Below are 20,808 nucleotides of genomic sequence, written 5' to 3' on the forward strand. Positions count from 1 at the left end.
GGAATAGTAATTGTTTTCCATTAAAAACCATGCCTGGGAAGTTGGAGTTGATCTCTTTTTCGGGCAAAAGAGTCAGATTCGGGAGTTGAAGGTTTTCTTTCAAAGACTCATAGTCAGAATTGGTCATTTTCCCTTTAAGTCCACAACTCTGCCAATGTTTGGGCAGCCTGAGTCGGGCTTATTTTGGGATAAAGGAGTCGGAGTCAAATTTCAAAGAGTCGGAGTCAGTCATTTTTCCTCCAGGTATAAATTTTTTTCCAAAACTATGAAGTCGGGGAGTCGGAGTGCTACTAATTTTCGGGTACAGGAGTCGGAGTCAGGTGCCACAAAACTGTCGGAGTCAGGAGTAGGTGTTCAAGAGCTATTTCCAACAAATCTTGTTTGAAGTAAATCCGCCCTTAAATGCGGAAGCTATACTGACTTTCAGTTTTCTCGTAGGCGCTATTGTTAAGGGATTTGAACTGTTGAAAATTGTTCGAATCAAAAATATATTTTCTATGCATGTTCTTCATCAAAAGCTTTTTCGTACGAAGTGTTTTGAATCAAATTCCCCTCTAAGCTTGGGATTGTCTTGAATTTCCATGTGAGCGCTAATGTTAAGTTTTTTGAACTGTTCAAATCAAAAAGTGAAATATAGGAATGATGTGTACTCGCCGAGATCTTTCGAACCAAAAAAAAAATGCTGGAATTGGACTATTCACTCATAAATTATTAGGGGGGAGGGGTACTAACTAACAGACATTTTTCTCGATCTCAATATCCTACTTTCCAATTTTTAATTTTTCGATCTTATTTTAATTGTTTTATTTATTTTTGACTTTTTTTTGTTTTGCGTGATATTTGTAAGAATCACTAAGCCTTCTTTCATGTTTTTTTTTTTTTTTTTTTTTTTTTGTCTTTCTCTGACTTTTACTGGGAAAGTAGGCTGAAAAGGAGACTTTAGTGATCAGACTTTCAAAATAACGGACTTTTCGGGTTGTCAATTTTGCTCTACATATGAGTACAATATAAGTGAAAAGTATTTTTTAAAGACCTTCAACCATTTTGTTTTCTGAATAAGAAAATAATCTGAAATCTATCGATTTTTAAAAATGAACTCTAAGTAAAGTGAAGTTAATTTACACAATTTTCACACACCCAAGGTCGGTTAGAGAGTCAATTATTCATTTACAGTGATTCATTATACTAAAAAACAAGTTTGATTCCGAATGGTTGAATCAAATCCCCCCTCCACTCCATAGAATAGGTAAATAAATCTATACCACTGTTGTTTGGTCCATATTTTCTTTGTTTTCATGATTAGGAAAATATTTGATCATTCCTATCTTCAGCTTTTCTTCATTTACTTGATGTTTTTTGTTTCGATTCCTAAAAAATAAAAAAACACGCTCACTATTTTATTTTATATCGCGATAAAATCTCTTATTAGCTGGCCCTCACGGAACAAGAGTTTGTTCATATTACATGAAAATATTTTATTGCTAGTATACATTTTGTATTTAATGTTTCTTGAAACATTTCATATCTTTGATTTATTATAAGTGTTTTATACAAGTATGTAAATAGTAATGAAATGTCTTTCAAAATATTAATTTTAGTTCAATGTAAAACGAAAGCAAAAACATTAATACCGTGCAACATAGTTTCTCTTATTACAAAGCAGTGCTCTGTTCTTGCTGAAAAATTTTTTGCATGGTAGTTCTGCTATATTTAATTCATTAACAAATTGACAATAATTGTTGAAGGCTTAATACTGAATCCATTGAATGTAAATTTAAAAAAAAAAGAATATTGTGTGCTAAATTACTTCTAAGACTTTGAAATGTTTTTGGCTATAGAAAGTGAGCTAAAATAACATCGCGAGACCGCCCAGTTCATATATTTTTCCTGCTTAATAAGTTATTTTTTCAATATCCTTTTAAAACAGTTAAGTGCCAATTCGGTCCAACTACCCCATTCTTGAAGCACGTTGTTGTAAGATTAGGCCGTCTGCAGGGGTTTGTAGCAAAAAGGGAATGCAGTCATGGGGAATTCTGGAGAAGCTATGGACAGTAAACTATTTTTATTCATTCATTTACTTATTTTTTTTTTAAATAAATGAAGACTTACTAATTTTAACTTGCTTGCCTTCTTAGTTTCAAAGTTTATTCATTTGTGTATAGGCAAGAGGAGTGATTTGAAGTTATATGATTCGATTTTAAATTAATCATTCCAAGGAGAAAGAAAATAGGGAAATCTATCTAAAGAGGAAAAAATTGCATTTTGACAGAAAAAGACTTTATCTCTACTTATAATAAAGCTGAAAGTCTGGATCTCTCTCTGTCAGGATCTCTGTGACGCGCATAGCACCTAGACCGTACGGCCGATTTTCATGAGATTTTGCTCAAAATTACTTTGTAGCATGAAAGTGTGCACCTCGAAGCGATTTTTCGAAAATTTGATTTTGTTCTTTTTCTATTCCAACTTTAAGAACATTTTCCCGAGCAAAATTATCATAAGATGGACGAGTAAATTACCAAGTTATTATAACGTGGAACCGTAACATGGGCAAGCCAATTGGCGAGAATTTCACCATACATTGTTTGAAATATACAGGCGAACCAAAATACCTTTTAATTTTCCACAATGGGCAAAGCCGTGTGGGTACCACTAGTTAATAATAAAAATAAATAAATCCATTTTCGGCGTTGAAAATGCAAAAAAAAAAAAAAAAAATGAAATATTCACAAATAATTATTCTAATGTTTTTTATTTACGAAAAATGAGCTCAAAATGCATCTTTTAAAGCTACGGCTAAATTATTAATTTTCACAGCTAAGATTTTTAGTAAAAGAGATTTCTCCATATCCGAAGCGCCCCCCTCCCCCCCCCCCCCCCCCTCAGGTTCTCTGAGAAGCTTCCTATGCAGTTTCCAATGAAATTATTTTTATTATTATAAACTTCACTAGAAAATCGCCCGTCAAGGTATGACGGATGGAAATTGCTTCTGCATTTGAACGAAGCGATTGCCTGCTTGGCGATATTTGGATAGTTGAAATTTTAGCCAGTGGATTAACCCTAAACTCCAGTAGATAGCGTTCATTGTTGACCTCTTTCTCGTTTCTTCATTCTCCTAAGTTGAGTCTTAGCGGTAAAACAATTAAACTACCGGATCCAATTCAGCCTCGTCAAAATAAAGCATTTCCCTGCATGTCAAACATTACCAAAAAAATATTATCAAATTACCATGCCGTGGCGCGAGTTTCATTGTTGATGACGTCAGGAACGTTACTCGATCACTCGCTATTATATATATGAGGATTGTTATTATTACTTAAATAGTGCTAGGTATTTCTTACATTTTAGTTACAATATCTTCTGAAATAAGCTGTTCCATCAAGGTTTTTGCACGTAACTTGTTGAAGCCCAGTTCTTTTTCAAAAGTACACTGTGACACAGATGGCAGTTTCGAAGCAAAATAGATTGCTCTTCTCATTGCACATAAGTTCTAAAAATAAAAGAGAATCAAATTTAAGTAACATTGCTATAAAAAGAAAATTATTTTCTCTTTTAAGTGTTAGGATTTCACTTTTAATTCATTAAGTGGTTCATGGTCTAAATTTACACTTGAGTGATATTGCAAAAACGGAGTTAGGGATCGTCCACAAATCTGTACCTGAAAGCCAGACTGACGTAATGATTATGAGAGTTAACAAGGGGGAGGAAAATTAACAAGAAGTGTAACATCCCATATTTTGGTTGAAATAAAAACCTTTTTCGTAGCTATACTAGCTGCGCCGCCCTGCTTTGCACGGTCTACCTCGAAAATAAAAGTGACGTCAAGTGACGCGTGTTCAACAATCAGGCTTGAACAAAAAAAAATATATATATATATAAAATTTCCCTACAGATTGCGAAAAAATAACCAAAAAGGAAATTTTTTTTATATTTCCCGATTACAGGAAAAAAGCCTCAAAACAAAGGACAGAATTTAATTTGTTCATCCAAAAAAAATGGCAACATCTTTCTTGTCAATGGTTTTCTTCCCGCTAAAAATTTTAACAAAAGCATTGTTTAACAATGGTCGTGATTAACAATAAATTTCTAGTGGGGTCATTTCTGAAAATTTAAAAGTATTTTTCTTCTGAAAGAGCATGCTTAAAAACATAGGATTTGACCTTTTTTAAAATAATTTGACGAAGTTTTTTTTAACAATTATTTTAATCGGTGCGCAGATTCAATTTCATTTTTTCTGCTTCTGCGCATGACATCGCAAGTGATGAAATGCCATTCACTGATGCCATTAGAGGAGAGCACAATATTTAATTCGCTTCATTACTCATATTTGGTGGCAACGATATGGTTGATAGCAAGCGTAGAGCGTAATATTTAATTCGCTTCTGAATTATCATTACCTGAAAATGAGGTAGACAGTAAGCGTGAATATTCAGCGCACCAAAGTACATTACTTGTGATGTAAAGACCACGCCTTGTTTGAAAAATTGGACATTTCAAAAAAGTAAATAAAATCAAATATTGTGAAAATAAAAGTATTTTCTGTGTCCATGTTACTTTTTTTTTTTTTTTTTTGCTCATTTTATCAACTTTATTGACTAAAAGTAGTACTTCTGACTGAAGAAAACAACCCTGTTGAAGGCTTACCTACATTTTAGAACGAAATTAGTTAAAAAGTTATAATTAACGTTCTAAATATCTTGGAATATTGGAACAAACTTGATCTGATGCAGAAAATTAAGGGGGTTCAGAGGATACTTTATCTTACTTTTTGCTATCATGTTTTCGCCCTCATATTAGAAAAATCCTATTTTTGGGTCCTAAAATTAAAATTCGAACGGTTTGGTTTTTTTTTTTTTTTTTTTGCATTCAAAACCTCTCCTACGCTCCTTAACGGGTACCTCTCTGCGAAATTTGGTCGAGATCCGAGAGAACTGTGGATTTTGAAAGAGAACGTTCAATCTCTGAACATATCGTCGCCTCAGAGCAACAGTAAGATATCTAATCCCAGAAATAAAACTAAGATATCTTACTGTTGCTCTGAGGCGACGATATAGTCTCTGTTTTTTATTTATATTTGTTCACATGTGACAAGGGGAGGGGTATGGCGAAGTGTGACTGGGACACTTTATGGCAAAGGGGAGGGGTTAATATGTTTTTTTTTAAAGTGTGACATCATGTATGGGCAGCTCTTTAGGGGAAAAAATTATATTCAATGTTTGATCGTTCACACAGTGTTTTGATTCGATGGAAAGTATTCCACTTAATAAAAATACATTGATCTCGTTCAATTGTGGTCAAGTATTTAAATGCTTTAATATTTTTCGAAACCTATGGTTTGAATAATTGGTTTATATTATTTTAAAATCCTTTGAACAATATATTTTACAGTTCTTGAATTAATCATGTTATGTTAGATAAATATTAAACGAAATTTAGATCAGTTTGATTAATGCTTTAAAAATTTTGAAGCCAAAGGTGATCAAAATGGCTAATATTAGGCAACCCTGAGACTGAGCATTTATTTCGTTGAAACGGGTAATACGTTGTATTGATATTCGATGTAATGAGATTCGATGTATGACGGATTGCATGAGAGATCTGACCTGCTGGTCTTTGGGTCTGGATGAATATATAATGTCAGGAGCTTGAGTATCCGTTGCTTCAAAAGTGAAACAATAGACGCAGTAAAACTGCTCTGGAATGTCCTCATCATTTAAAATGCCATAGCAAATTTTATGTTGATCTTGCTTACAAATCATGCATTTAATTAAATCTTCTTTTTCTTCCTGTAACAAAGAAAAAAAAATCATTTTCAATACATAATTTTCTAAAATTTACGATTATTATCCCCAATATTTCTGGCATAACTGCTAAAAATAAATACCTTTTTACACTTGCAAGGACAGGAACGTGTTTTTCGGTCAAATTCATTTGCCAGCTTTTCTTTTTTGCCTAGTAAATAATTCGTGAATTATTAATTTAGTCAGGAATTCAAAGAGTCAATAAAAGTTCCTTATCTTTATTTTTTTTCTTTTTTGCATGAAATTTCATTAATTTTCTTAGGAAAGCAGAGAGAATGTTTTCTTTTTACCTTTGTTTGTAATTTTGAAACTATAAAACATTTAAACCCCATAAACTTATACAATTTTATCGAATAATAAATAACCTGAGTTCCTTGTTTGTTTCTTATATGTTATTTCAGTTTGATTCAGGTTGAGGTCAGGGGCGGACTGGGTCCCTCGAGAGGGCGCCAACCTTTGAAGAAAAAAAAGTGCAAAAAAAAAAAGAAAGAAAGAAAGGGGAAATTAAAAGCTAGGGGAATTTCAACAACTAAAAAAAAAACGTGTTAAGCTTGAAGGCGCAATAGTGCATAGGCGGGAGGGCGCATCGGCCAGTTCGCCCCTGGTTGAGGTTGAAAGAATAAAACAAATTGTATATATGTTATTCGGTCTTATTAAAACGAACTCCATTTCTCTTCAAGGAAATGTCCCAAGTTTCAGATTATTCTACTAAATGCTCCAAGAATTATCAATAGAGTCAATTTAAACTATATTTCTGCTGGATATTTCTTTTAAGTTCTTCTCGGGAAACGCTGTGGCGATGGCGGGAACATATTTTGTGCATGATTTAAAAACGCTCGATTTTCTTCCCCTGATTCGAAATTGTTGAAAGGTTGTTATTGCTACTAGTACCTAAACCTATTACCATATATGCGTAAGGGAAATGTGGGGCAAAGTGAAATATTAAGATAACTTTTTCAAAATGAATAAATTGGAAATTTGTTTTTAAAAGTTACAGCTCGTAAAGAACGAACACTATATTTTATGATAAAACTTGCATTAAAACTTTTTTTTTTTTTTTAATTTTGGCAGTACATTTGTACATTCAAGAAAAGGTTTATTTTTCTCCCATTGATCTAGGTGAAAAATGAAATAGTTCTCGGAGAAAATATTTTTTACCTGATTTTTAAAAATATTTTGGATCAAATGAATGAGTAACTAAAATAATGAATGAATAAGTTGTGAAACAATAAACAAATAATTGATTAATATATGAGAATTAATAAATGAGTAAATAAAATAGTGAATGAATGCAAAAGTATATGAATGAATGAATAAATAAGTCGATTTTTAAATGAAGGAATGCAAATGAATTAATTAGTAAATGAGTACGTAAGCGATTTAAATTTAATTCTTTAAGGACTTATTATGATTTGTTTTGTGCAGTATCAGATGGACAACGAATTTAATTTGATAGTTTTTTTCTGAATTTCTGTTGTTTTAAGGATATTCAAAGTGAGTTTCTTTTTTTTACCCTGCAAGAAATATTAAGCTTAGTTCTTACGAGGAAACCATGCCATAGTGAAAAATGAAAAACGTTTGAATGAGTAGAAAACGCATTATGAAACATGTTTCTGAACACATTTCTTCATTCACATTCACAAGAAACATGTTTCTTGAAAATAAATTTTGAAGATATAGTTCGAAAATGTCAATCGAGGGCGCTTTAGACTTTGGAGTAACGAAAAACTATTTTTTACCCCTATTTTTGAATCTCATTAGATTTTTTTCTAATGCTTGGACTTAAACTTGAATTTTCAGCTCAAAATCAGAATCTTTGGGGGTGATTAAATCGCGCAAACTGAACTGCGTGTAGAAGTTGAAATACACTCTGTTACAAAAATATACATTAACCCCAGAATGAAACGAGCAATCTTCAAGAAACTTAAAATGGATGTGGCCAATGGCAAGATGAGGAAATGATTACAAATTCAGATAAAAAGATTGTTTTATTAAGAAGTTTTGACACAATAAAGGTTTACAAAAACGTAAGTTGTATAGCCTTCTCTAGCAGCCATACAAGAAAAAACACATCGTAATATGGAGTGAAATAGGTTACCTATGACCACTGGGACTAAATCGGGATTCATCGTTGAAGATAACATGTCTCCTGTCTGTCACAACCCAGCTAATCAAGTGCAGCGAAAATCCCATCCATCCCAATGGAACGCCAGTTCGAGATAGCAGCGTCTTTCAGTCTACTCAGGATTGTTTTTCTTGATACCATCAGTTTCTTGGAAGCTGTTAACCGACATGGAACTAATGTTAGCGACCTTGTTGATACAGTAATGGCTGCTCTTATGATGTGCGATCTTCGCGCTCATTTCTGTTTCTGGAATGCCTTAACCAACCGCAATGGAGTGATTTATTTATTTTTACCTACACTAAGCTAGTACAGGGGTAGAAGTGACCGACTTGTCACATATAGGACATTTTCCGCAAAAAACTATAGGACACATTATATGAAAAATTTTGCTATGAAAAAAGAAATAATACATATCATATATTATTTATTCATTCTTATCAATGATTTTGTTTTTAAAAAAAAAACCTTAAATAAAGTTATTCCTTACATCTGAAATGACTTTCCTGTCGTTGAAAGAATAATTTTTGGAAAAAAAAAACTGTACTTTATAGACGAAATAATTAAACAAAATTTGAACAAAAAAATGTTTATTTTTTCTTCCTCACTCATGACCCAAGTACTAATTCCACTGTTCTTTGATTTTATATCTAAACTGAACACTTGCATTAAGAACAAACAGAGCTTGAGAATTATCCTCTTGACGTTTTTCAGAGTCTTTATGCTTGAATGTTTTAGCATGCTGCCTCAATTGCGAAAATCCACTATTGCTTATGGGCACTGAACAGTTGCAAAAATGGCAAAAAGCGGTAAAATCATCTTTTCCTTTAGTGCACCATGCACCAAAATTTGTAGAATTAATGTCCTCCTGGTTCAACAACAATAAAAAAACGGGAATATGGGAAATATACGACATTTTTCAAAAATATAGGACGATTTTGATGCTTTTCTTGAAAATATAGGACTACTTCGACCCCTGCTAGTACCATATCGCTCCGACCTAGATGGCGGCAGACACGCACGTACAACCAATCTGCTTCACTGAGACTTACTGTACGTCCCTTTAAAAGTCCACCAATTGTTCGTATACCTCTAAAATACTTCCAAGTCACAATAGCGTCCTTATGACTCGATAGTTTCGTTTGAAGTGCCCTTTGACGCAAGCTTTCACACTTTCAATCGTACCTATCTGCGCATCTTGTATGCGCATAGCGCGCTTACCCTTTCTTCACTGGCAACGAAATTTAAAAGAACTCTTACCAAACTACATTCCTACCGAGTTTGTTGGTTGCTCAATTAATTCTTCATGCACACATGCTTTTTTGAAAGTGTATTTCATTCTTTGAAGACAGTTCATTTTTCGTTACTAAATCACTCCCAACAATTCAGATTTTTAGCTCAAAATTTAAGTTTAAGTCCAAGCATTAGAAAACATTTAATGAGTTTCAAAAATAACGGTAAAGAATAGTTGTTCGTTGCTCCAAAGTCTAAAGCGCTCTCTATCGGCATTTTTTACACTACATCTTTAAAATTTATATTCAAAAAAACTGTTTTTAAAAGAATAATTTTAGCGAAAACCGCAAACAAATCGACCATTTTTTCCGTTGTTTATGATCATTTGAAGTTTTGGACTTTAAACTTTAATAGCGCCTATCTCCTTTGGAAGACGTTTGGGACGCTTATTTTTGCTATTATGTTGTTTGTCCAGATGTGTACTATACCCCCTCTCCCCTTAAACTTTGCCCAAGAGTTCAGAAACATCCTGTATAATACGTATGTGTACCTTATCGTACTTAAATGTTTTGAAATTAAACTTATGGAACTTAAGGTTATAAGAAACATTATACCTGATGCAGTTTCTGGAGTTGAAATGCTTTCTTCTTCATATTCAGGTCCTGTTATCTGAATAGACAGAAATTGAAATGGGGCAATTGGAAACAAAATTTTAATGTTTAATCTTTAGATTCTTCATACATGAACTGAGAGACAAAATTTTGTGCATAGCCAAAAATGATATCTTCTTTCTTATTAATGTTTTCATTCTTTTATAACTTTTACGAAAAAATAAGTTATATATAAGAGGAAAACGTAAAATCGTCCAAATGTAACCTAAACTCATTTCAAGAGAAAACATTATTACAAAAAATCAAATTATATCCTAAGCGTATGTAAAAATATGCACAAAAGTATACTTCACATCAAAATCCAACTTTATTGCAATCAAAAAAGATCGGAAAAAAGGCAAATTTAGTTGTTTCCTACTACAGGGCTCTCAATAGAATAATAGGCTTGCCAGACGTCCCGGTTTGACAGGGACAGTTTTGGTTTTCAAACAAAATCTCGGTGTCCCGGCCGGTTTACTTCACATCTCGGAAAAAAATTATTTGATTACAAACGACCAAAAAGGTCAAAAAATAATTAATTGTGAAGGAATATTTAGGATTATTACTTTATCAGTAGTAACATCTACAGTGAAACCTGTGTAAGTTGACCACGTGTGGTGCACTACTTTAGTGGTCAACTTAAGCAGGTGGTCAACTTATAGAGGTTGAATTATATGATAAGATCTAATTCTGTGCCTGAAAATAGAGGTCAACTTAGACAGGTGGCCAATTTACCAGGGTGGTCAACTTTACAGGTTTTACTGTACTTGTAAAAGTGATGCTAGATTAGCTTTTTAGGATTTTTACAGCAATATTGAAACCATAAAAGAGTGTTTAAAAAAGTTCTATAAAATTAAAAGTATATCTAAATATAGTTCAAATTTTTATTCCTCATTCAAAGTCTTTTTTCTAACTAAAATAAATTGTAATTTTTTACGTTTCGGAACTGAAATGTTTAAATTATCTGCTTATGTCATTTTTTATCACCCCTGTTTTAGGTTCATAACCAGTAACCATTAATTCATAGCATTGAGAATAAACTGAACTATAAAAAGCTCCAAAAATCAGCCAGGGGCATGTACCCCTTAGCGACGCTGGGGGGGGGGGGCATTCCAGTGTTCCGGCTGAACTTTTCAGAAATCTGGCAAGCCTATCAATAGATATTTAGTTTGTCCCGAAGGAGAAAAGGAACTTAGACATTTTTTAAAAGAGGAGACCTTTACTTTCACTTTTAAAAGTTAAAATTAGGAATACGCCGATTAATAGGCAGTAATCGGTCACTAGCCCTCTGGGCGATTATTTATAGTTGACCAATTTTTACCCATTATCGGCTGAAAGTTTTTTACGTTAAAATTACTTTTGCTTAGAACAAGAAAAAAAGTAATCTCTTACTCGTACCAGTAGTTTCTATTTCTAGCTGTTCATGCCCCCATCTATTCAACATTTTCAGATTTTAGTAAGGGTCTAAACAACACATTTTTTTTTTTTTTTTTTATTATAAGGAAAAAAAATGCAAATAAATGAAAGAGGTTAAAGGGGAAATTTAAATTTTAAGGAGAAAAGGGCCCAGAGTTTGTAAAAGTGGACTTTTAGTGACTTGAAACTAAAAAAGGAACTTTTAGGAGGGTGGTAGGGGGGCCGGTTGAGAGCCTTGCAATAATTGTGAAATTCATTATTCAGGGGAAAATAGAAACGTCTAACTTACAGATCAAAAATAACAGGGGAGATGAAAAGTTAAAATTATAACTGGCTGTTTTTAGTAACAACATTTCCTTGTGACAAATAACTCGTCAAAATCTCTCATTTTTCATTTGTAGACTAGCTGCAGAGGAATATATATAAGGGATGGTGAACAATTTTTATTTATTTATTTTGGTTAATCTTCTAACAACGGTAGCGCTACTACAGTTTATTTGGAAACACGTATAAACTTTCACTACTTTTCTATGTTGCCAAGCTATCACTCACCAATAGTTTTATTTTCAAAATGGAACACAAATGTGGTTACGCAGTTTGTTACAGACAGTGAGAAGCAAAGGGATGCAAGTGGCAAAATCAAAAATTTGGAGATATCCAGTACAAATAGTAGCGGCACCTCCCTTCTGTCTTGGGGCAAGAGAATCAGAGCCGTGTCCAAGGGGAGGGTTTTAAGGGTTAAACCCCTCCCATTGGTGAAAAATAATAAACCAAATGAAGAAAAGTGCAAATTTGGCTTAAAATTAACTTGAATGTTGAAGTTTGTGCACGGCATTTTTTTTTTTTTTTTTTACCATCCCCTTTTAAGTTTCCTAGAAATTTAGAAATGCCGTCTCTTTATCGACTAAAATCATATTTTGGAAAAAGAGAGATATCTTTTTTCAGAGAGTAAACTATTGAATCACATTAAAATTGCCAATAATGGGAAAATGACATTAAATTGGAGTAAAAGGAAGTCATGTGATGCACATATCAGCTCGTTTGTAAAAGGAAGTAAAAAGAACTATTTATTGGATTTTTTCGAATTGTAGCCTATGTCACTCAGTAAGAAAGCACTTTTCATATAGTGAAGGAATTTTTCAAATAGGTGCAGTGGTTCCAGAGATTACCTCGAACATATAACCACACAAAAATCCGCCCTCTCTCTTTATAATATTAGTATAGATTGAAGCAAAAAAAGACAAAGGTTTCTAACAAATCTAAATAGTACCGTTTCTCGAAGATACTTTATCATTTATAGTTCAGCTGCAGCGGTGTCAGTGTGACGCTCCAAAATCTCCATATTTGTTTGTTAAATTAGTAGTTCTATACTTTATTGTATGTTCTATGCAGGAGTTGTATGTTTAATCAAAACTAACACCGAATATTTGTCGCATTTACAATTCCGTTCTTGCAGCAATCATAATTTACAATTATTATTTAAGTGCGTATATATTTTTTGAACCCTTGTGGCTCAGTGGTAGACTTCCACGCCACAGGTCCGGGTTCTATCCCTATGTGTTGACATAGCCGTTCATCCCTTTGGTGGGCCGATAAAATGAGTACCGAGAGCGCTTGGGAACTAAACCCTGGAGCTTACGCGTTAGGCTGACCACCTAACCGGAACATCTGCCTAGCACCCCAGAGCCCTTGGTCAGGAAGACTGAGATGAGCACAGTAGGTCTTAGTCCCCATGAGCTAACGTGCCACTGGGTTTGGTTTGGTATATATCTTTTAACTCAACAAATTTTATCCCGGTTAAATGGGGGTCAATATACGACGTTCCACTGAAAAAAATACAATAACAGATATGGTAATATTACTTACAGCGAAATCTTCTAGGAATTTGACTCCCCGTTTTGTCCCTCATTGTGACCATCAAACAGAAATGAATAAGTTTTTAGCACACCGTTGTGTTTTCCTGAAAATGCAGAAATGAATGAAAAATTATTGAAACCAAAACCCCTCCCTTTATGAAATCCTGGACACGGGCCTGCAAGAGATAGTACGAGTAGCTCTGGTAGAGGCTGCTGTACAGCATGATTTAGAAAAAAAAAATCAATGAAAGCCTGCCTAGGACCTTATCTTTATATGCGTTTTACTCAAAACTTGAAAATGTCCTCTTGCATCCCTTGCTTTTCACTGCCTCATTTTCCCCTGTGTTTCCACAACTCCAACTGACCTGATATTTTATTTTCAAATTTACAGTGGTCGCCGGTTAATTAAATCAGTGGTTAATTGAATCAGCCGCTTTAATGAATCAGCCGCTTTATTGAATCAGCTGCTTTAATGAATCAAATTGTCAAAAGCAGAATAAAATCCCGCTTTATTGAATTAGCCGCTTTATTGAATTAGCCGCTTTATTGAATCAGCCGCTTTATTGAATCAGCCACTTTATGTAATCAAAACTGTTTAGAACAAATGTGATTCACATAAGCGGCGGCCACTGTATTTTCCCCGCCTCTGGAATTCGATCCAAGTAAAGTGTGTACGTACATTTAATAAATGATATTTTTGATGAAAAATTTACCATTTTTTGTTTGTTCTGTTCTTGGGTGTGCAGCAAGATAGCTTCTTCAGCAAACTTGGGATTCGAAACCAAGACGGATTTTAAATGCAGTTTGCAGCTGAATAAAGTAAAAGAAAAGACATGTATATCAAATCTATACATTAATTTACTTCTCATATATTAGTGTTCGCAAAATTTGAAATGTTTTAAAATGAAAAATAAACTGATTTTATTTCGGTTATCGCTCGTGCATAGGGCTGAAACTTTCAATTTTCATACAAAATGGTATTAGTAGGAATGCACCGATAGCCAAATTGGCCGATTGCCGATTAATCGGAAGAAGACAATCGGCAATCGATTCATTATCTTATACAATTAAAAACTGTGCGTATGTACCTATGTATCTCAGTCATCTTAACTATTTCACTTTGCCCCACATTCCCTTACAAATGTGCAAGAACTAGAGCTGTGGAGTTGGAGAGGAAAAGACCGTCTCCGGGAAATTTAGAACCTTCGACTCCCGACTCTGATTCCACAAGCAATGGCAGAGGAGTCTTTGAGGTAAAATGATCTATACTCCTACTCTTGGATTTCAAACTTTCGACTCCAACTCCTATATCCCAATATCAGCCCGACTCCGCAGCACTGGAAAATAAAAATAAGAAGAAGAAAACTAGACCTGTATTTGGGGGTTGTATCGTTTTTGTCGTATGTCTTTACAACCATAAGCTCACATCGTTTTGCATTGAATCTTTTGTATCTATTGATTTTTATGTATTGAAAGTGGTTCAGAGAAATAGGGGAGGGTGGCCCAAAGTACGTAGGTCGCCCAAAGCGGGTAGACAGTCCTATGCCGCCGCATGGTGTGCAAGCAGCGATGCATACGTACAGTGGCTCCCAAAAGTGTTCGTACACCTACGACTTTCAATGAAATAGGCCCTTATCCATTGGTTAGAATTAATATTTCGGAATAGGTATTTTATTATAAGATCTATGATCTATTTTTAACAAAACTACACAAAATTTTTTAATAAAACATTAAAACTTAATTTTTTAAAAGTCAAAAACCAAAAAGTTACGGAAATTTTATCTCACAAAAGTCTTCATACACTTTGAAAAAATGTCAAAAATTAGTAAATAATCTAACTTTTTACTAAGTTATTATTTAGTGGGATATCATGCAGTAACAACAACAGCTTTTAAACGTCTGGGAATAGATTTCATCGTTTCTTTCTTTCTTTTTTTGTGCAATATCTGAGTAAGTGTTCAGCCGCACTACGAGTCTTACTGTTTCTAGCTCGCTTTTCGTTTCAATGGTGTATTTTCGTAATCCAGCCACCAGATATCTCCAAATATGTTCCATTAAGTTTAAATCTAGCGATTGAGGAGATATTTCCAAGCTTAAGGACAAACTTTGAGGCACCAAACGCGAACGTGTGCTTCTTATCGTTATCTTGATAAAAAACAAAGTTGTTTCCGATTACCAAATTTTGGGGTAATAGTTTTAAATTGCTTTTTAAAATATTTAAATGAACAGCATAATTCATTATTTCATCAAAAAATTCCAAATTTCCAAGTCCTGATGCTGAGATGCACCCTCACACAAGAACATCTTCACCGTTCTGATTAACCGATCCAACTAAGTTCTTAAGATTTAATTCCTCTTTTTTTCTTTCATTTACAATTATACAACAATTGAACCCAAAATGTTGAATTTATTTTCGTCTCGTAAAATGTTTCATTCAATTCTGTAGAAACTTTTTCAGTTCTGAAATGTGTATTTTTCATATTTTTTTTAACTGTAAACCTCCGATCACGCTTTGTTAACTTTGCCAGTTGACCTTTTCTTACCTTGTTTTCGATCCGATTCTTGTCTTTAAAGCATTTTATCAAACCCTTCACTATAGAATGGTATAAATTAACCAATTTAGAGACATTTCAAATCAATTTACGGCTACTGTGAGGGAAAAAACCAAATTTCGAATCGTGTTTGTTGTTTTTTACGCATACCTGCCATTTTAAAATAATAAGCAGAATATTAGGGAATAAAAACACTAAAAATTAAAGTCAAATGACTTTACAGTATCATTACAATGCAAAAATAATAAAAAAACCACATATGATAATTTTAATTATGAATTTATTCGAAACTATTTCAGTGTACGATGACTTTTGTGGCGTATTTTTTCTCTGTCTCTTCGTTTTTTGACAAATTTCAAAAATAAAATCTGGCAATATTCCAAAAAAAAAAAAAAAAACTACTGGGTTTTATTCACAATGGCACAGGAAAGGTGTGAAAAAAAATTGGACTTCATATTCGAATTCAGTTTTGCGTTATTTTGGTTTTACTACAAAATTTCAAGGTGTACGAACACTTTTGGGAGCCACTGTATGTCGTGTTCACCCGACCCAGCGAAGCAGCGGTGAAGCGGCATGGCGTATCCAGGCTTAAAAAAATAATAATACCTTTCTAAGAAAAAATGAATGGTTGTTACTTGAGATTGGTCGAAGATAAACTTATTTTTAAAATTTTCAATAATATTACGTTATTCTGACACCATCCACCTATAAACTACAATGGTCATTCTGTTTGTTTTGTTTCTGTTAATTTATTAATTATTGAAATAAAAAATATTGTTTCGGCAAAGTGGGCATACCTGATTTTATATTTTTTAGAAAAGTACTGACTTAGATTTTCTATTTAAATATAACTTTAAAAAGATATTTTTATGATGTCAATTAGCAAGTCTATTGATTTAATCAATCATTTCTTCATGTGTTTTATAAACAAATATTCTGACATATACTTATCCGGTTTAAATTGAAAATCTATCTTTCTTTTAATATTTTTTATAATGGCAGTTAGCTAGTCAGTTGATTCAATCATTTATTACTTCATATTTGACTGACGAATATACCAAATCACAATTAGTTAAGCTTACCTGCTTCAGGCCCCCTGGTAGGGCAAGGCGGGTTTTTCAAAGGTTTAAAGTATTTGATAATAAATTATTTTGGGTTTGAAACAGTGCAAGAATCGTTTTTTATCTTAAAATTCACGATCCCTGCTGAGAAACAAAACCAAAATTTTTTCGATGAAAAGCCAAAAACTACAACTTTCGATTTCGATCGTTCTTTGTTCACCGACCCGCTTTGGGCCACGTCCCCTATTAGAATTTCTTCTGAGGTACAGAATCAAAAGTGATTTGGAATTTTTAACTATAATTAATTTTTTTACTCAGTTCCCCCTCAAGATGAAAAACATTGGAAACTTCGGAATGAAACTTAAGCTTCATATTCGTGTTTAATTTAAATAAAGCACACTAGTATTGCACTTACCCAGACATCTGTGTTTCCACTGTCCCTATGGATAACTTCAAAGCTTTCCCAGGGAATGTAAATTTTTCACAAGTTGAAGGTTCAAATCCTTCCGGCTCATAATCAGGAGGAGTGACTGAAATATTGAGAAATAACACTTAAAGTTTAAGTAGTAAATCTTTATTTCTTTATTATTATTTATTTTTCGTACACACAAATACATTTAAGCACATACATTTTATTTAGTTTCCATAACTAGTAAAATAGGAAATAACATTCAAAAGATAAACCCTTTTGTAATTTCAGTGTTGTATCGCTTAATCTCCTAAGTATGAAAATCTTCAATATAAAATGAATGCCTTTTAAAAAGTTTTGCTTATGGTTTTAAAAATGTTGCTTAGCACATGGGTTCGAGATGTAAAAATGACTCAAAAATATTTATAGTTCTCATACAACAAAGTCCCGAAAACTCGGCCTTATTGTGGAGAGAAATGTGGCGAAGTTATCGGGAATGCGCGACAGTTTTTCGCGACGGATTTTTTTGTCCCACCAGAATGTGGCCGAGTTTTTCGGATTTGTTCAGGTTGTCCAGTGCAGAGTTCTCGAGACTGTACTATATTAAGAATGTATTTTCTTTAACTTTTCTGATTGACTTGAAAGTTCATCACACACTAAACGTAATACCAATATTTTTAGTAGTGCATTGAATTCAGCGGGAACTGATAGTGGAAGTAAACAAAGCAACGTGACATTTGGCAATACCGGGGCTTGGCGAAGGGATGGTCAGATCAGATTCCTGATAAGAATCGCCATTCCAATGAGTAATTCCTGAAAGTGGCAAATGTTGGCGCCTGACAGCAACCCTCTTTGTTTATGATAATTTCGTATCTCGCCAATTGGCTTGTGCCCATGTTACGGTTCCACGTTATGATAATTACGTAATTTACTCGTCCATCTTATGATATTTTTTTCCTAAGATTGGAATAGAAAAAACAAAATCGAATTTTCGAGAAATCGCTTCGAGGTGCACACCCCCATGCTACAAACTAACTTTGTGCCAAATTTCATGAAAATCGGCCGAACGGTCTAGGCTCTATGCGCGTCACAGACATCCTACAGACATCCAGACATCCTCCGGACAGAGAGACTTTCAGCTTTATAAAGATAAAGAAGCTCACCATCGTCATAATAAAGAAGCTTGACTGTCAGAAATGAATTTTTAGGTAAATCTTCCAGAATCTCATTGACGGAATGTATATGCTTCAGCATCATAAGAGTGGCCTGAACTGTAGGATCGTCTGAAGTCAGTGATGAAACCTTTTTCTTGTTGCTGAAAATACATGTGAAGAAATAACATGGTGGCTAATTGCTAAGCTTTATGTGCTATTTGTTACAGACCAAAATAAGTATTTATTATTTTACTGGAATTGAATAATTAAGTTTGCAATCACGATTACTTAGATTACCTCTTATGACGTTCCGATCCTTTGCTAGCTGGCTAATATTGCATTGAGAAAAACACCATCCGATTTTATTTTTTTTTTCACAAGCAGAATTATTTTAGTGTGAGCAACATTATTAATATTATTTGTTTATTTTATTTATTTATTTATTTATTTATTTATTTTTTTGAATTCCCCCCCCCCCCCCTCTTTTTTTGTAGAAGACAAATTTTTTCGCATCTCTTAGAAGGCTATCTTTTTCTTGCATAAGTTATTTACAGACCGTTTTTTTCCTTTCGAGTCTTCTTAAAAAACCTTAAATTGTCTGATTCTAAAAACTTTTCAGAATGTGTACATAATTGATATGAGGTAGTGAGAAGCAAAGGGACGTAAGTAGAAAAATTAAAAATTTGGAGATAACCAGTGAAAATGGTAGGTGAACTCCTCCTCTGTCTTGGGGCAAGAGATAATACTAGTAGCCCTGATAGGTGCTGCTGTACAGTATGATTTAGAAAAAAAAATAATGAAAGCTTACCTAGGACGTAATCTTTATACGCGTTTTACTCAAAACTTGAAAATGTCTACTTACATCCCTTTGCTTCTCACTGCCTCATATAATGTAAAGGTTTTGTCCTTTTAAAAAAAAAAACGTTTTTTCCTTCATCAAAATGACCATTTTGTGCATTTACTGAAGTTTTTCTACTTTGTGAAAATCTGATTATAAGTTGAGAAATTCATTTCGTATTCAATTTATCGTTTAAGAAGTGCAAAGCCTTTTACGAAGGCCTTCTTAAAGTATTAATTGAAGTCTCTTAATTAAACATTAACAAATTTATTTAATACTAGTGGTACCCACACGGCTTTGCCCGTAGTTGAAAATTAAAAGGTCATTCGGTTCGCTTGTATATTTACAAATAATGGATGACGAATTTCTCGCCAATTGGCTATGTTCATTCGCTCTCCCATTCCACGTCATGATAATTTCGTAATTCACTCGTCCATCTTAAGATAATTTTGCTCCAGAAAATGTTATTAAAATTGAAATAGAAAAAGAATAAATCGAATTTTCGGAAAATCGCTTCGAGGTGCACATCCCCATGCTACAAACCAACTTTGTGCCAAATTTTATGAAAATCGGCCGAACAGTCTAGGCGCTATGCGCGTCACAGACATCGTACCGACATCCAGACAGAGAGACTTTCCGCTTTATTATTAGTAATAAAGAAACCAAAAACACCAACCTTAATTTGTTTTTAATCAGAGCTAAGTTGTTTTCAAAAACATTTCACATTAAGAAAGTACTTACCAAGTGATAGAATTTTCTTTATCCGAATATCGAAACGTCAAACAGTAGGATTCAATTACTTCCTAAAGTATTGTTGAAAATTCATCAAAGTAATGAAAATAGCAACAAAAATGAACAGTTAAAGTGAATCATCAGTTTTACTTACGTTTTTATTTTTTGGGTCACGGCAAATCTGTAAAAGAACTATTTCAGTATTTGAAGCCTCAATTTGTAAAAATAGTTCAACTTCCAAATACATGTAGGGGAATGTGGGGCAAAGGGAAATAATTATGATGGCTGAGCTTTTTCAAAATGAACAAATTGGAAACTTGTTTTGAAAATTACAGTATATAAAGAAAGAGCATTGTGTTTAATGATAAAACTTGCCTTGAAACATTATTTTTTTATTTTTGGCATTAAAATTGAGCTTTTACATAAAAAAGTGGAATGTTTTCCCTTTTTTTTTTTTTTTTTTTTTGCCATGGGGTAAAGTGAAAAATGAAATATTTTTTATTCGATTGTGAAAAATATTTTTGAACAAAATAATGAGCAAATAAAAGGATAATTTAATAGATGAAAAGTTAACCTTACTAATATTTTTGTGCGAAAGTGACTTTGTTTGTTTGTAATTCTTTCACGCCTTAACTACTCAACCGATCATCATGAAATTATTTATAGATATTGTCAGGGGTGCAGAATAGAACATAAGGTACCTTTTACCTAGAAAAAAGTATTTTTTTTTAAAACCAGGTTTATCTTGATTCTTAGACTTATTGTGGGAACTCCAGTTTAATTTTACCTCTTTTAAGTAAGTTCAATTTTCTAAATTTTTATAATTGGCAACAAAAGAAAATATTATTAGCGTTTATTTTGCGTTCTTGAGATTTTTGAGTTGAAGAAGCTACGAGTTACGATAGATAATGTATTTGGATTTATTATTTTAACGCTGCTTTTAATTGCAAAAATAGAAAATGAAATTACATAAAATGCCATTTTAAA

General features: G+C 33.2%; 1 protein-coding gene across 1 annotated transcript in view; it reads right to left on the reverse strand.

Moving 5' to 3' along the window:
* The window catches only part of LOC129230115 (HORMA domain-containing protein 1-like), a 46,221-nt gene that overhangs the window by 8,832 nt on the left and 16,581 nt on the right, over positions 1-20,808 (reverse strand). Inside the window, exons 5-13 of the mRNA XM_054864520.1 lie at positions 19,976-20,002; positions 19,831-19,892; positions 18,261-18,412; positions 17,104-17,218; positions 13,789-13,885; positions 9,768-9,822; positions 5,601-5,770; positions 3,339-3,487; positions 1,263-1,368 (exon numbers count right to left, since the gene is read on the reverse strand). Of these exons, the coding sequence (XP_054720495.1) occupies positions 1,263-1,368; positions 3,339-3,487; positions 5,601-5,770; positions 9,768-9,822; positions 13,789-13,885; positions 17,104-17,218; positions 18,261-18,412; positions 19,831-19,892; positions 19,976-20,002 (933 nt within the window). The remainder of the gene's footprint in view (positions 1-1,262; positions 1,369-3,338; positions 3,488-5,600; positions 5,771-9,767; positions 9,823-13,788; positions 13,886-17,103; positions 17,219-18,260; positions 18,413-19,830; positions 19,893-19,975; positions 20,003-20,808) is intronic.

This window comes from Uloborus diversus, chromosome 9 (genome assembly GCF_026930045.1).
Source record: "Uloborus diversus isolate 005 chromosome 9, Udiv.v.3.1, whole genome shotgun sequence".
NCBI lineage: Eukaryota > Metazoa > Arthropoda > Arachnida > Araneae > Uloboridae > Uloborus > Uloborus diversus.